Source organism: Oncorhynchus mykiss, chromosome 18, assembly GCF_057628025.1.
Source record: "Oncorhynchus mykiss isolate SJ-2025 chromosome 18, ASM5762802v1, whole genome shotgun sequence".
Classification (NCBI taxonomy): domain Eukaryota; kingdom Metazoa; phylum Chordata; class Actinopteri; order Salmoniformes; family Salmonidae; genus Oncorhynchus; species Oncorhynchus mykiss.
In genome coordinates, this window is record NC_143039.1 from 67,320,677 (window position 1) to 67,335,302 (window position 14,626).

The 14,626-nt window shown below is 44.4% G+C and overlaps 1 protein-coding gene across 1 annotated transcript in view; it reads right to left on the minus strand.

Annotated features, from left to right (window-relative positions):
- The window catches only part of zgc:85777 (acyl-CoA/acyl-ACP dehydrogenase), a 48,564-nt gene that overhangs the window by 4,529 nt on the left and 29,409 nt on the right, over nt 1–14,626 (minus strand). The window contains exons 3-6 of the mRNA XM_036953413.2: nt 5,526–5,655; nt 4,760–4,866; nt 1,888–2,055; nt 1,154–1,327 (exon numbers count right to left, since the gene is read on the minus strand). Coding sequence (XP_036809308.1) covers nt 1,154–1,327; nt 1,888–2,055; nt 4,760–4,866; nt 5,526–5,655 — 579 coding nt within the window. The remainder of the gene's footprint in view (nt 1–1,153; nt 1,328–1,887; nt 2,056–4,759; nt 4,867–5,525; nt 5,656–14,626) is intronic.

Below are 14,626 nucleotides of genomic sequence, written 5' to 3' on the forward strand. Positions count from 1 at the left end.
TGGCTTTATCTAGCTCTATTTGTGATATTTTACCTTGGCTGGCTGGCTGGCTTGCTAGGTAATCAATCTATGAAAACATCTGAGATGACCATCTGAATATGTGTTTGTTTACTTGCATGAGCTGCATTTGAAGTTGTGTGTGATCGCATCCACTGCTACATTAACAAAGAGCTTTCTGATTCCGAACTGCACGTGCAACTTTTCATGCCGTGGCAGAGAAATGGCTCTATATAGATGCTGTTTGTCGTTTGTGTTACAGAGGGTGGAATGGGCAGGGGCTGTGAACTATTTGCTGTGTGGGGAAGTTTATGTCCTTTTTTTTTTGCACCTCAAAGGGTATCACTAGTTTAACTTGGAAGTGGGTGGATGATACAAGCTGATGGAGTCATATAGTTATTCATCAGTGTGGGTATGTGTATCTGTGTGTGTGTTTGTGTGACGACCCCAGGAAGAGTAGCTGCTGCTTTCGCAACAGCTAATGGGGATCCTAATAAAATACAACAACTGTAACGGTTGTAACGGTTACGCAGCGTGGTTTCTATTCATGGTTCTTTAATAAAGACTCTACACATGAACAAACTAACAAAACAAGAACCGTGCAAACCCAAAACAGCCCTATCTGGTGCAAACACAGAGACAGGAACAATCACCCACAAATCCCAACACCAAACAGGCTACCTAAATATGGTTCCCAATCAGAGACAATGACTAACACCTGCCTCTGATTGAGAACCATATCAGGCCAAACACAGAAACAGACAAACTAGACACACAACATAGAATGCCCACTCAGATCACACCCTGACCAAACAAAACATAGAAACATACAAAGCAAACTATGGTCAGGGTGTGACAACAACAAAAATACCAAAAAGGCTAACAACCTACTCAGACTGACTGTTATCAAGCCCAGACTAAATTAACTGGGATATAACAAGCAGGAAGCTTTCAAGAACTTCCCGTCACCATCAATGAGATATTCCATCTTATTTATTTGCTAAAGACCTTTTATTTACACTGGCTGACATGCAGAAACCCCTTTGAATGACTCATGATAAAAAAACAAAATGTGTTTCAAGTCTTTGGGCTACAGAAATTCTTTGGGCGAGGGAGAGAGGAAGGGAACAGGACGGAATAGGAGAGGTGTGCTTACTGTTGCCACACGCCCAAAGTCTCTCTTCCTGGAATTGAAGCATTTGATAAGTGAAGCCCATCCCCTCCTGACCAATGAGGTTCTTGCAAGGCACGCGCACGTCATCAAAGAAGACCTCTGCTGTGTCAGATGACCTCATCCCCATCTTGTCGATCTTGCGGGCGATGTGAACCCCTGTGAAGGACAGCAAAGAGAGGCGTCATCATGTGTGTCTTAGCTGGGATACCAGAGGCCATCCGGTAGCTCCCTAATGGAGTCTTAACAAATTATAACAATGTCTGGAGATTATAATAATCCCTTGATCTTGGATATTGGCTTCTGCACAGAACACTGAAAATGTTGTGAGTAATCAGAGGTATTACTAAAATGTGAATATAAATGTAATCATCTATACTTGATAGATCCCAACTTGAGATCGGCTTAATGCATGTATCGATGTGAGATGGAGAGCAGCAGGTAGCCTAGCGGTTAAGAGCATTCGGCCAGTAACAGAAAGGTTGCTTTGGTCGAATCCCAGAGCCGACTAGGTGAAAAGTCGATGTGCCCTTGAGCAAGGCACTTAACCTTAAAATGGGAGCTTAGCACAAATTCTAACAGAATCTCAAATTAGGATTTGGCCCTCAACAAATAGCCCGCTTTCAATTTCAGAACATAAGGTCAATAACTGGAGATGAAGCTATTGACGATTGGAGAGTTTTTGTAGACTAAGTACTGTATATATAATTGTGTCTCACCAGGAGAGTTCATAGGCAGACAGATGAGGGACTTGTTCTTGTGAGACGGACCGTCACTGGTGTTGGCCAGGAGACACATCCAGTCAGCCTGGGTGCCGTTAGTGGTCCACATCTTACCACCGTTCACCACATACTCATCCCCTTCACGCACCGCGTTCGTCTTGATGGCTGAGAGAGAAAAAAAATATGACTTTTTCTATAGAACAACCTTTTCCAAACAACTGTGGCCCACCCCTGTCTTAACACACAGCCCAAAATGAATCACACTATGGGGAACACTGCTGTAGTTAAGAGATACCATTTCCATGAGGACAGATCTATAGTATAAAAAATATCCAGAAATGTTCCATACGCACAAAAAGGGTATTTATCTCAAATGTTGTGCGCAAGTTTGTTTACATCCCTCTTAGTGAGCATTTCTCCTTTGCCAAGATAATCCATCCACCTGCCCGGTGTGGCATATCAAGAAGCTGATTAAACAGCATGATCATTACACAGGTGTACCTTGTGCTGGGTACAATAAAAGGACACACTAAAATTTGCAGTTTTGTCACACAACACAATGCCACAGATGTCTACATTTTGAGGGAACACGCAATTGGCAGGATTGCAGGAATGTCCACCAGAGTTGTTGCCAGAGAATTGAATGTTAATTTCTCTACCATAAGCTGCCTCCAACATCGTTTTAGAGAATTTGGCAGTACGCCTAACCGGCCTCACAACCGCAGACCACGTGTAGCCATGCAAGCCCAGGGCCTCCACATCGGATTCTTCACCTGCAGGATCATCTGAGACCAGCCACTCGGACAGCTGATGAAACTGAGAAGTATTTCTGTCTGTCTGTAATAAAGCCCTTTTGTGGGGAAAAACACATTCTGATTGGCTGGGCCTGGCTCTCCAGTGGGTGGGCCTATGCCCTCCCAGACCCACCCATGGCTGTGCACTTGCTCAGTCATGTGAAATCCATAGATTAGGGCCTAATGAATGTATTTCAATTGACTGATTTCCTCATATGAACTGTAACTCAGTAAAATGGTTGAAATTGTTGTATGCTGCATTTATATTTTTGTTCAATATAGATTCAACCGCGGGAAGATTTCTTCTTGAGCGGATGGTCAGCGTGCCAGAACATAATTACAAATATTTTGTAGACTGCAAATTGACAGCAAGAAGCCCAAACATATTTAATATTTGACTAAAACATTTCAAACCCTGCTTACATTTGTATATGATCACATATACACTATATATACACAAAAGTATGTGGACACCCCTTCAAATTAGTGGATTCGGCTACTTCAGCCACACCTGTTGCTGACAGGTGTATAAAGTCAAGCACACAGCCATGCAATCTCCATAGACAAACATTGGCAGTAGAATGGCCTTACTGAAGAGCTTAGTGATTTGTAACGTGGCATCGTCATAGGATGCCACCTTTCCAACAAGTCAGTCTGCCCTGCTAGAGCTTCCCCTGTCGACTTTAACTGCTGTTGCAATACTTACTACTGAGTTCCAAACTCCCTCTGGAGGCAATGTCAGCATAAGAACTGTTTGTCAGGAGTGTCATTAAATGGGTTTCCATGGTCGAGCAGCCGCACACAAGCCTAAGATCACCATGCGCAATGCCAAGCGTCGGCTGGAGTGGTGTAAAGCTCGCCCCCATTGGACTCTGGAGCAGTGGAAACGTGTTCTCTGGAGGGATGAATCACGCTTCCCCTATTTGGCAGTCCGACAGACAAATCTGGGTTTGACAGATTGCCAGGCAACCTGCCCCAATGCATAGTGCCAACTGTAAAGTTTGGTGGAGGAGGAATAATGATCTGAGGCTGTTTTTCATGGTTCAGGCTAGGCCCCTTAATTCCAGTGAAGGGAAATGTTAACTCTATAGCATACCATGACATTCTAGATGATTCTGTGCTTCCAACTTTGTGGCAACAGTTTGGGGAAGGGGCTTTCCTGTTTCAGCATGACAATGCCCCCAGGCACAAAGCGAGGTCCATACAGAAATGGTTTGTTGAGATTGTAGTTGAAGAACTTGACGGGCCTGAACAGAGCCCTGACCTCAACACCCATGGGATGAATTGGAACGCCGACCGCGAGTCAGGCCTAATCGCCCAACATCAGTGCCCGACCTCACTAATGCTCTTGCAGCTGAATGGAAGCAAGTCCCCGCAGCAATGTTCCAACATCTAGTGGAAAGCCTTCCCAGAAGAGTGGAGGCTGTTACAGCAGCAAAGGGGGGACCAATTCCATATTAATGCCCATGATTTTGGAATAAGATGTTTGACGAGCAGGTGTCCACATACACTGCAATACTAAAAGTCTCTCTATTTTGCGTGGGAATACTGCTATATTGCACTTGGAACCAAATTGCTGGTGTTTTAGTCTTTATTTTATGTCCAACAATAAAAAAAATATATATATATATATTTTTCATGCTCAGTAATCTTGGGGGGACAAATGAAATCACACGCGTGCCCGCCAGTTGGGGAACCCTAGTATAGATTAACAATCGATTGGTGCCCGATTAGAGCCTGGAGTGATATTACTCTAAACAGAACAGAAATCATTCTTTATTCTCCAAATCAGTATAGGTGCACAGATAAGCATGCCTTGAAGTTCTTCCTTCTTTGAACAAGATGAAACAAGGGAGAAAAAAAAAATATATATATATTTGTTATTTTCATGCTATCATTTGCCATTAAGAGTGTTTTAATCATGCTGGTGCTCTGATGTCCCCCGCATTAGAAATAGATTGAGCATCCTTTTCCGTCCCAGATTGGTTGAGTGTTTACTGAGAATCTGCTTTAGGGATGAGAAGAAGTTAGGCTATAATAAAATACTGGTGGGATACTAAATGAAGGCAACGTACTAGCAACATCTGAGCCGGCTCCGACTTCACTCACTCCCAGACAGGCCACTTTGTCTCCCATTATGGAGGGCATCAGAAACTCCTTCTTCAGCTCTGTAGAGCCAAACCTACAGTATATGCCATTTAGCACAGTGTCACAACACACAGAGACAATGTGGTTAAAGAGCTGATCAAGTAACTGCTCTGTTAGACATCCAGTCATTGAGCTAACGCTAGTTAGCTTCTTTCAAACTGCACATAGAAACATAACAATGTAATCCATAAGTTCATCTGACCCTGGGCAAGTAGAAAAAGGGCTTAGTTGCCAAAACCTTGCACTTATTTTGCTATGTATAATGAATAGCATACATACAGCTGCTTGACTAATCATCAACATGATATATTTAAACATCTGTCAAGTATTACTTGTAGAAGCCACTAAGTCCTAGTTTTGGTTTGTTGGTGTGCATATTGAAGCGGAGATGTCAGAAGAGTGGGTTGTCTCCAAGTCTTCACAAAAGCTTGACTTTACAAGTGTTTCTTGTGTGTGTGTGTGTGTGTGTGTGTGTGGGAATCAGAGACTAATTTATGCAGTTTAGAAATTAAATTACATTGGGAAGGGGGGGGGGGGGTTCCAAAGGGAAAAAGCTATGTGATTGTACAATTGATTGTATGTTTTTACTTTCCTCTATTAAAATATTATACAAAATAAAAATGAAATGACTTGCTTGATTGGCTCATAATGAAAATAACATGTCTATGGGCCAGATGGGTGCATATACATTACCTGGCCAGGGCAGGTGTGGCCATATCAGTCTGGACTCCGATGGCCATGGGGATGCCTCCACAGCGGATGTTACCCAGCTCCTCTGACACGGCTATACTGTAGCTGAAGTCCAGACCCAGGCCTCCATACTCTGCACAGAACACATAAACACAATGACTACCACCCTGTACCACTCACTTCTGTAATAATTAAGTGCTTTGAGAGGCTGGTAATGGCATACATTAACTCCACCATCCCATCCCCCCTAGACCCACTCCAATGTGTATACCACCCCAACAGATCCATAGATGATGCAATCTCAATTGCTCTTGACACTGCCCTCAGCCGCCTAGATAAGAGTAATACCTGCATGAGAATGCTGTTAATTTGACTACAGCTCATCGTTCAAAACCCCTCCAAGCTCATCACCAAGCTTAGAACCCTTTGCAACTGGATCTTGGACTTCCTGATGGGCCGACCCCAGCTCGTGAGGGTAGGCAACATCACCTCCGCCACGCTGACCCTTAACACAGAGGCCCCACAGGGGGGTGCGCTTAGTTCCCTCCTGTACTCCCTGTTCACCCACAACTGTGTGGCTATGCACGACTCCAACACCATTACCAAGTTCTCTGATGACACGAAGTGATAGGCCTGAGTCAGCATACAGGGAGGAGGTCAGTGACCTGGCAGTGCGGTGCCAGAGCAACAACCTCTCCCTCAACGTCAGCAATACCAAGGACCTGATTGTGGACTACAGGAAACGGGGGGCGAGCACGTCCCCATCCATAGGGCGGCAGCGGAGCAGGTAGACAGCTTCAAGTTCCTCGGTGTCCAAATCACTAGACTTAAAATGGTCCAAACACACACGCACAGTCGGGAAGAAGGCGCGACAGTACCTCTTCCCCCTCAGAAGGTTGAAAAAGTTTGGCAAAAGGTTCTACAGTCGTACCATTAAGAGCATGTTGACTGGCTGCATCACTGCTTAGTAAGGCAATAACACTGCCCTTGATGGCATTGCGCTACAGAGGTTTGTGGGGACAGTCCAGTAAATCACTGGGGCCGATCTCCCTGCCATCCAGGACATCTATATCAGGCGGTGTGATAAGAAGGCCTGGAAAATCAAAGACTCCAACCACCCAGGCCATAGATTTTCTCTGCTGCCGCATGGCAAGAGGTACCGGTGAATCAAGTCTGACACCAATAGGCTCTTGAACAGCTTCTATCCCCAAGCAATACAACAGATAAATAGCTAACAAAATAGCTACACAGACTATCTGAGTTAACCTGGCCCTACACACATACACACACTGTCACTCCAACACACACACAAACACTGACTCCATCATTTGCTCACTCACACATAATATGCACATACATTTATACTGACTCTACACACCCACTCACATACAAGCTGCAGCTACTCTGTTCTTATATCCTGTTGCCTAGTCCCATTACACATATCTACTCCAGTATCACTCCAGTATCCCTGCACATGTAAATATGGTATTGTAATGGACTTTTTAAATATTTCCTTTATATAGTATGCTTACTTAATTGCGTATTTCATATTTCCTATTCTTATTTCTTGTGTGTTTTTTTCTAGTATTACATTGTTATTGATTATTTCATTGTTGGGTTTTGAATTTGCAAGAAAGGCAATTCACTGTACGTGTGAATTGTGTACCCATTAAAACTTGAAACTTAAACACCCTCTTAAAGGGACAGTGTTCCACATTAAAACATGACATATTGGTTTCCTTACCCTGTAAGCAGTCTATGGACATGGTAAGACAGCAATCCATGCTTTTAGTTTACCTAGCCACTGTCTCCAAATGTAAACTTTTGAGCTTTTGTGGCACAAATGCAAGTCAATATCTCTTATATTAGCATTTTCTACACTTCATGTCCAAATCATCTTAAAGTAACTTTATTGTACTACATAATCAATTATATAGGATTTAGCATAACTTTAGATATCCTCGTAGCCTGGTTGCCCGGCAACCTAATAATCAAGGCTTGGAAAGTATTTCTGTGAGTTTGTGCTCAGTGACACTCCAAAAGCAGCACTAAGGTGACACAGAAAATAGAATACATTAGAAATGATTTATTTACTTGTCACTTGAATGTCAAATTGGACAATTTACATTCATCAACTAGCTTTAGTCTGCCGAATGGAACCAGACATTAATTCAATTGGAAGATAATATTCCGAAACCTTTTATCTGATTTTATCATGTTAGTTATGCACACCACAAAGCGTGACTAAACATCAGACACGGGATAAAAAGACAGACACTAATGATGACAAGGATGAATAACAAGAACATTGACACCAGAGAGTTATATTCTCTCTAGCCAGAAGGGTCAGAGTCACCTGCCAAATGGCTCTCAGAATATTGCAGCCAGGGGGAAAACTGTGGCAGGACAAGGAAAACACTGAACATAGGGGCCAAAAACCAGAGGAAAAACTAGAGGAAACAGGCACAGCTGTGTGGAGATAAATGTGTGACAGGCCTGGAACCCTGTGGACCTTATAGACAGAGGTGCGACTGAGTTTTAGCAAAACAGCCCCACGCGATAGTGGAGCGAAGGAAAGCAAACAAAACCACTGCCAGCCATAGATATCCTTACACGTATGTTTTTACAGGACGGGGGTCCACCATAGTACAACAATGACCCACCTAAAACAAACAACATTAAGGGCTTAATTAAGCCTTCCTAAGCCCTTCATAAGATCTACATCAAATCAAATTGTATCAGTCACGTGCTGAATACAATTATGCTTACTTACAAGCCCTTAACCAACAATGCAGTTCAAGAAATAGAGTTAAGAAAATATTTACAAAATAAACTAAAGTAAAAAAATAAAAATAAAAAAGTAACAAGAAAATTACATAACAATAACGAGGCTACAGTGCCTTGCGAAAGTATTCGGCCCCCTTGAACTTTGCGACCTTTTGCCACATTTCAGGCTTCAAACATAAAGATATAAAACTGTATTTTTTTGTGAAGAATCAACAACAAGTGGGACACAATCATGAAGTGGAATGACATTTATTGGATATTTCAAACTTTTTTAACAAATCAAAAACGGAAAAATTGGGCGTGCAAAATTATTCAGCCCCTTTACTTTCAGTGCAGCAAACTCTCTCCAGAAGTTCAGTGAGGATCTCTGAATGATCCAATGTTGACCTAAATGACTAATGATGATAAATACAATCCACCTGTGTGTAATCAAGTCTCCGTATAAATGCACCTGCACTGTGATAGTCTCAGAGGTCCATTAAAAGCGCAGAGAGCATCATGAAGAACAAGGAACACACCAGGCAGGTCCGAGAGACTGTTGTGAAGAAGTTAAAAGCCGGATTTGGATACAAAAAGATTTCCCAAGCTTTAAACATCCCAAGGAGCACTGTGCAAGCGATAATATTGAAATGGAAGGAGTATCAGACCACTGCCAATCTACCAAGACCTGGCCGTCCCTCTAAACTTACAGCTCATACAAGGAGAAGACTGATCAGAGATGCAGCCAAGAGGCCCATGATCACTCTGGATGAACTGCAGAGATCTACAGCTGAGGTGGGAGACTCTGTCCATAGGACAACAATCAGTCGTATATTGCACAAATCTGGCCTTTATGGAAGAGTGGCAAGAAGAAAGCCATTTCTTAAAGATATCCATAAAAAGTGTTGTTTAAAGTTTGCCACAAGCCACCTGGGAGACACACCAAACATGTGGAAGAAGGTGCTCTGGTCAGATGAAACCAAAAGTGAACTTTTTGGCAACAATGCAAAACGTTATGTTTGGCGTAAAAGCAACACAGCTCATCACCCTGAACACACCATCCCCACTGTCAAACATGGTGGTGGCAGCATCATGGTTTGGGCCTGCTTTTCTTCAGCAGGGACAGGGAAGATGGTTAAAATTGATGGGAAGATGGATGGAGCCAAATACAGGACCATTCTGGAAGAAAACCTGATGGAGTCTGCAAAAGACCTGAGACTGGGACGGAGATTTGTCTTCCAACAAGACAATGATCCAAAACATAAAGCAAAATCTACAATGGAATGGTTCAAAAATAAACATATCCAGGTGTTAGAATGGCCAAGTCAAAGTCCAGACCTGAATCCAATCGAGAATCTGTGGAAAGAACTGAAAACTGCTGTTCACAAATGCTCTCCATCCAACCTCACTGAGCTCGAGCTGTTTTGCAAGGAGGAATGGGAAAAAATGTCAGTCTCTCGATGTGCAAAACTGATAGAGACATACCCCAAGCGACTTACAGCTGTAATCGCAGCAAAAGGTGGCGCTACAAAGTATTAACTTAAGGGGGCTGAATAATTTTGCACGCCCAATTTTTCAGTTTTTGATTTGTTAAAAAAGTTTGAAATATCCAATAAATGTCGTTCCACTTCATGATTGTGTCCCACTTGTTGTTGATACTTCACAAAAAAATACAGTTTTATATCTTTATGTTTGAAGCCTGAAATGTGGCAAAAGGTCGCAAAGTTCAAGGGGGCCGAATACTTTCGCAAGGCACTGTATATACAAGGGGTACCGGTACCGTGTCAATGTGCAGGGGTACAGGTTAGTCGAGGCAATTTGTAAAGTGACTATGCATAGATAATAAACAGCGAGTAGCAGCAGTGTAAAAACAATGGGATGGCCATTTGATTAATTGTTCAGGAGTCTTATGGCTTGGTGGTAGAAGCTGTTAAGGAACCTCTTGGACCTAGATTTGGCACTCCAGTACCGCTTGCCGTGGGGTATCAGAGAGAACAGTCTATGACTTGGGTGACTGGAGTCTAAGATAATTTTTAGGGCCTTCCTCTAATAACGCCAAGTATATAGGTCCTGCATGGCAGGAAGCTTGGCCCCAGTGACGTACTGGGCTGTACGCACTACCCTCTGTAGCGCCTTACGGTCAGATGCCGAGCAATTACCATACAAGGTGGGGATGCAACCAGTGCTCTCGATGGTGCAGCAGTAGAACTTTTTGAGGATCTGGGGACCCATGCCAAATCTTTTCAGTCTCCTGCGGGGGAAAAGGTGTTGTCGTGCTCTCTTCAAAACAACTGTTTTGGTGTGTTTGGACCATGATAGTTCATTGTTGATGTGGACACCAAGGAACTTGAAACTCTCGACCCGCTCCACTACAGCCCCGTCGATGTTAATGGGGGCCGGTTCAGCCCTCCTTTTCCTATAGTCCACGATCAGCTCCTTTGTCTTGCTCACATTGAGGGAGAGGTTGATGTCCTGGCACCACACTGACAAGTCTCTGACCTCCTCCCCATAGGCTGTCTCATCGTTGTCGATGATCAGGCCTACCAGTTGTGTCGTCAGCAAACTTAATGATGGTGTTGGAGTCATGCCTGGCCACGCAGTCGTGGGTGAACAGGGAGTACAGGAGGGGACAAAGCAAGCACCCCTGAGGTTCCCCCGTGTTGAGGATCAGTGAGGCAGATGTGTTGTTGCCTACCCTTACCACCTGGGGGCACCCCGTCAGGAAGGCCAGGATCCAGTTGCAGAGGGAGGTGTTAAGTCGCAGGGTCCTTAGTTATATTATTTATTTATTTAACCTTTATGTAACTAGGCAGGTCAGTTAAGAACAATTATTTTATTTACAATGACGGCCTACCAATAGGCCTCCTGTGGGGACGGGATTAAATATTTAAATACATTTAATATAATGTGGCGTACAGCAGGTCAGCTCTCCAGCCAGGACTAATTGGGGCTGGTGAGTAATCAAGGGCTGATTGCTCACCAGCTGTACGAGTCCCATAAAGCTGAAGAAAGGGGAGCACACAGGAGAGAGACTGGGGGAAGAAAGGACTCCTGGGGACGGTTCCAGCCGTAACAGGAGAGAGTTCAGTTTTTGCTCTCCACAGGATACAGCAAGACGCAAAGCCCAGAAGACGGTATCCCGGAGAGGGTCTCTTGGGGGAGACCTATTCTTTTCTTTTGAACTATTAGGTTAATAAACACCTTTGAAACTGAGCAAATCCTACTTTGTCCGTGTCTGATCTGTGTAAACGTTTTCACACAACCTCCTGGTCTGCCACAATAAAAATAGGACAACACACACATCACGCCAAGAGAGACAACAACACTACATAAAGAGAGACCTAAGACAACAAATTAGCAAGGCAGCGACACATGACAACACAGCATTGTAGGAACACAACATGACAACATGGTAGCAGCACAAAACATGCTACAAACATTATTGGGCACAGACAACAGCACAAAGGGCAAGAAGGTAGAGACAACAATACATCACACAAAGCAGCCACAACTGTCAGTAAGAGTGTCCATGATTGAGGCTTTGAATGAAGAGACTGAGATAAAACTGTCCAGTTTGAGTTTGTTGCAGCTCGTTCCAGTCGCTAACTGCAGCGAACTGAAAAGAGGAGTGACCCAGGGATGTTTGTGCTTTGGGGACCTTTAACAGAATGTGACTGGCAGAACGGGTGTTGTATGTGGAGGATGAGAGCTGCAGTAGATATCTCAGATAGGGGGGAGTGATGTCTGAGAGGGTTTTTACAAATAAGCATCAACCAGTGGGTCTTGCGACGGGTATACAAAGATGACCAGTTTACAGAGTATAGAGTGCAGTGATGTGTCCTATAAAGGAGCATTGGTGGCAAATCTGATGGCCGATTGGTAAAGAACATCTAGCCGCTCAAGAGCACCCTTACCTGCCGATCTATAAATTACGTCTTCGTAATCTAGCATGGGTAGGATGGTCATCTGAATCACGGTTAGTTTGGCAGCTGGGGTGAAAGAGGACCGATTACGATAAGTCTAGATTTAACTTTAGTCTGCAGCTTTGATATGTGCTGAGAGAAAGACAGTGTACTGTCTAGCCATACTCCCAAGGACTTGTATGAGGTGACTTACCTCAAGCTCTAAACCCTCAGCGGTAGTAATCACACCTGAGGGGAGAGGGGCATTCTTCTTACCACACTACATGACATTTGTTTTGGAGGTGTTCAGAACAAGGTTAAGGGCATAGAAAGCTTGCTGGACACTAAGAGGGCTTTTTTGTAGAGCATTTAACACACAATCCGAAGAGGGGCCAGCTGAGTATAAGACTATCATCTGCATATAAATGGGTGAGAGAGCTGCCTGAGCTATGTTGTTGATGTAAATTGAGAAGAGCATGGGGCTTAGGATCGAGCCTTCGGGTACTCCCTTGGTGACAGGCAGTGGCTGGGACAGCATATCTTGACTTCATACACTGCACTCTTTGAGAGAGGTAGTTAGCAAATCAGGCCAAAGACCCATCAGAGACACCAATACTCCTTAACCAGCCCACAAGAATGGAACGGTCTACCGTATCAAAAGCTTTGGCAAAGTCAATAAAAATAGCAGCACAACATTGCTTAGAATCAAGGGCAATGGTGACATCATCGAGGACCTTTAAGGTTGCACTGACACATCAATAAACTGAGCGGAAACCAGATTTCATACCCAAAAGAATACTATACACATCAAGAAAGCCAGTCAGTTGATTATTGACAAGTGTTACCAACACCTTTGAGTAACAGGGCAAAATAGAAATAGGCCTATAACAGTTAGGATCAGCTTGATCTCCCCTTTAAATAAAGGACGAACCGTGGCTGCCTTCCAAGCAATGCAACCCTCCCAGAAAGGAGAGACAGGGTAAAAAGGTTGGAGATAGGCTTGGCGATGATAGGGGCAGCAACCTTAAAGAAGAAAGGGTATAAACCATCTGACCCAGAAGGTTTTTTGGGGTCAAGTTTAAGGAGCTCCTTTAGCACCTTGGACTCTGTAGCAGGGCAGGAGAAAAAGAGGGAGAAGCATTGGGTATATTTGCATAAGAAGGAGTGGGATATGAGGAAATGTTGCACAGGCAAGGAGGCATGGCTTAACATTATATATATACTGCCCCAAAAAATAAAGGGAACACTTAAACAACACAATGTAACTCCAAGTCAATCACATTTCTGTGAAATCAAACTGTCCACTTAGGAAGCAACACTGATTGACAATACATTTCACATGCTGTTGTGCAAATGGAATAGACAACAGGTGGAAATTATAGGCAATTAGCAAGACACCCCCAATAAAGGAGTGGTTCTGCAGGTGGTGACCACAGACCACTTCTCAGTTCCTATGCTTCCTGGCTGATGTTTTAGTCACTTTTGAATGCTGGCGGTGCTTTCACTCTAGTGGTAGCATGAGACAGAGTCTACAACACATACAAGTGGCTCAGGTAGTGCAGCTCATCCAGGATGAAACATCAATGCGAGCTGTGGCAAGAAGGTTTGCTGTGTCTGTCAGCGTAGTGTCCAGAGCATGGAGGCGCTACCAGGAGACAGGCCAGTACACCAGGAGACGTGGAGGAGGCCGTAGGAGGGCAACAACCCAGCAGCAGGACCGCTACCGCCTTTGTGCAAGGAGGAGCAGGAGGAGCACTACCAGAGCCCTGCAAAATGACCTCCAGCAGGCCACAAATGTGCATGTGTCTGCTCAAACGGTCAGAAACAGACTCCATGAGGGTGGTATGAGGGCCCGACGTCCACAGGTGGGGGTTGTGCTTACAGCCAAACACCGTGCAGGACGTTTGGCATTTGCCAGAGAACACCAAGATTGGCAAATTCGCCACTGTGCTCTTCACAGATGAAAGCAGGTTCACATTGAGCACATGTGACAGAAGTGACAGAGTCTGGAGATGCCGTGGAGAACGTTCTGCTGCCTGCAACATCCTCCAGCATGACCGGTTTGGCAGTGGGTCAGTCATGGTGTGGGGTGGCATTTCTTTGGGGGGCCGCACAGCCCTCCATGTGCTCGCCAGAGGTAGCCTGACTGCCATTAGGTACCGAGATGAGATCCTCAGACCCCTTGTGAGACCATATGCTGGTGCGGTTGGCCCTGGGTTCCTCCTAATGCAAGACAATGCTAGACCTCATGTGGCTGGAGTGTGTCAGCAGTTCCTGCAAGAGGGAGGCATTGATGCTATGGACTGGCCCGCCTGTTTCCCAGACCTGAATCCAATTGAGCACATCTGGGACATCATGTCTCGCTCCATCCACCAACGCCACGTTGCACCACAGATTGTCCAGGAGTTGGCGGATGCTTTAGTCCAGGTCTGGGAG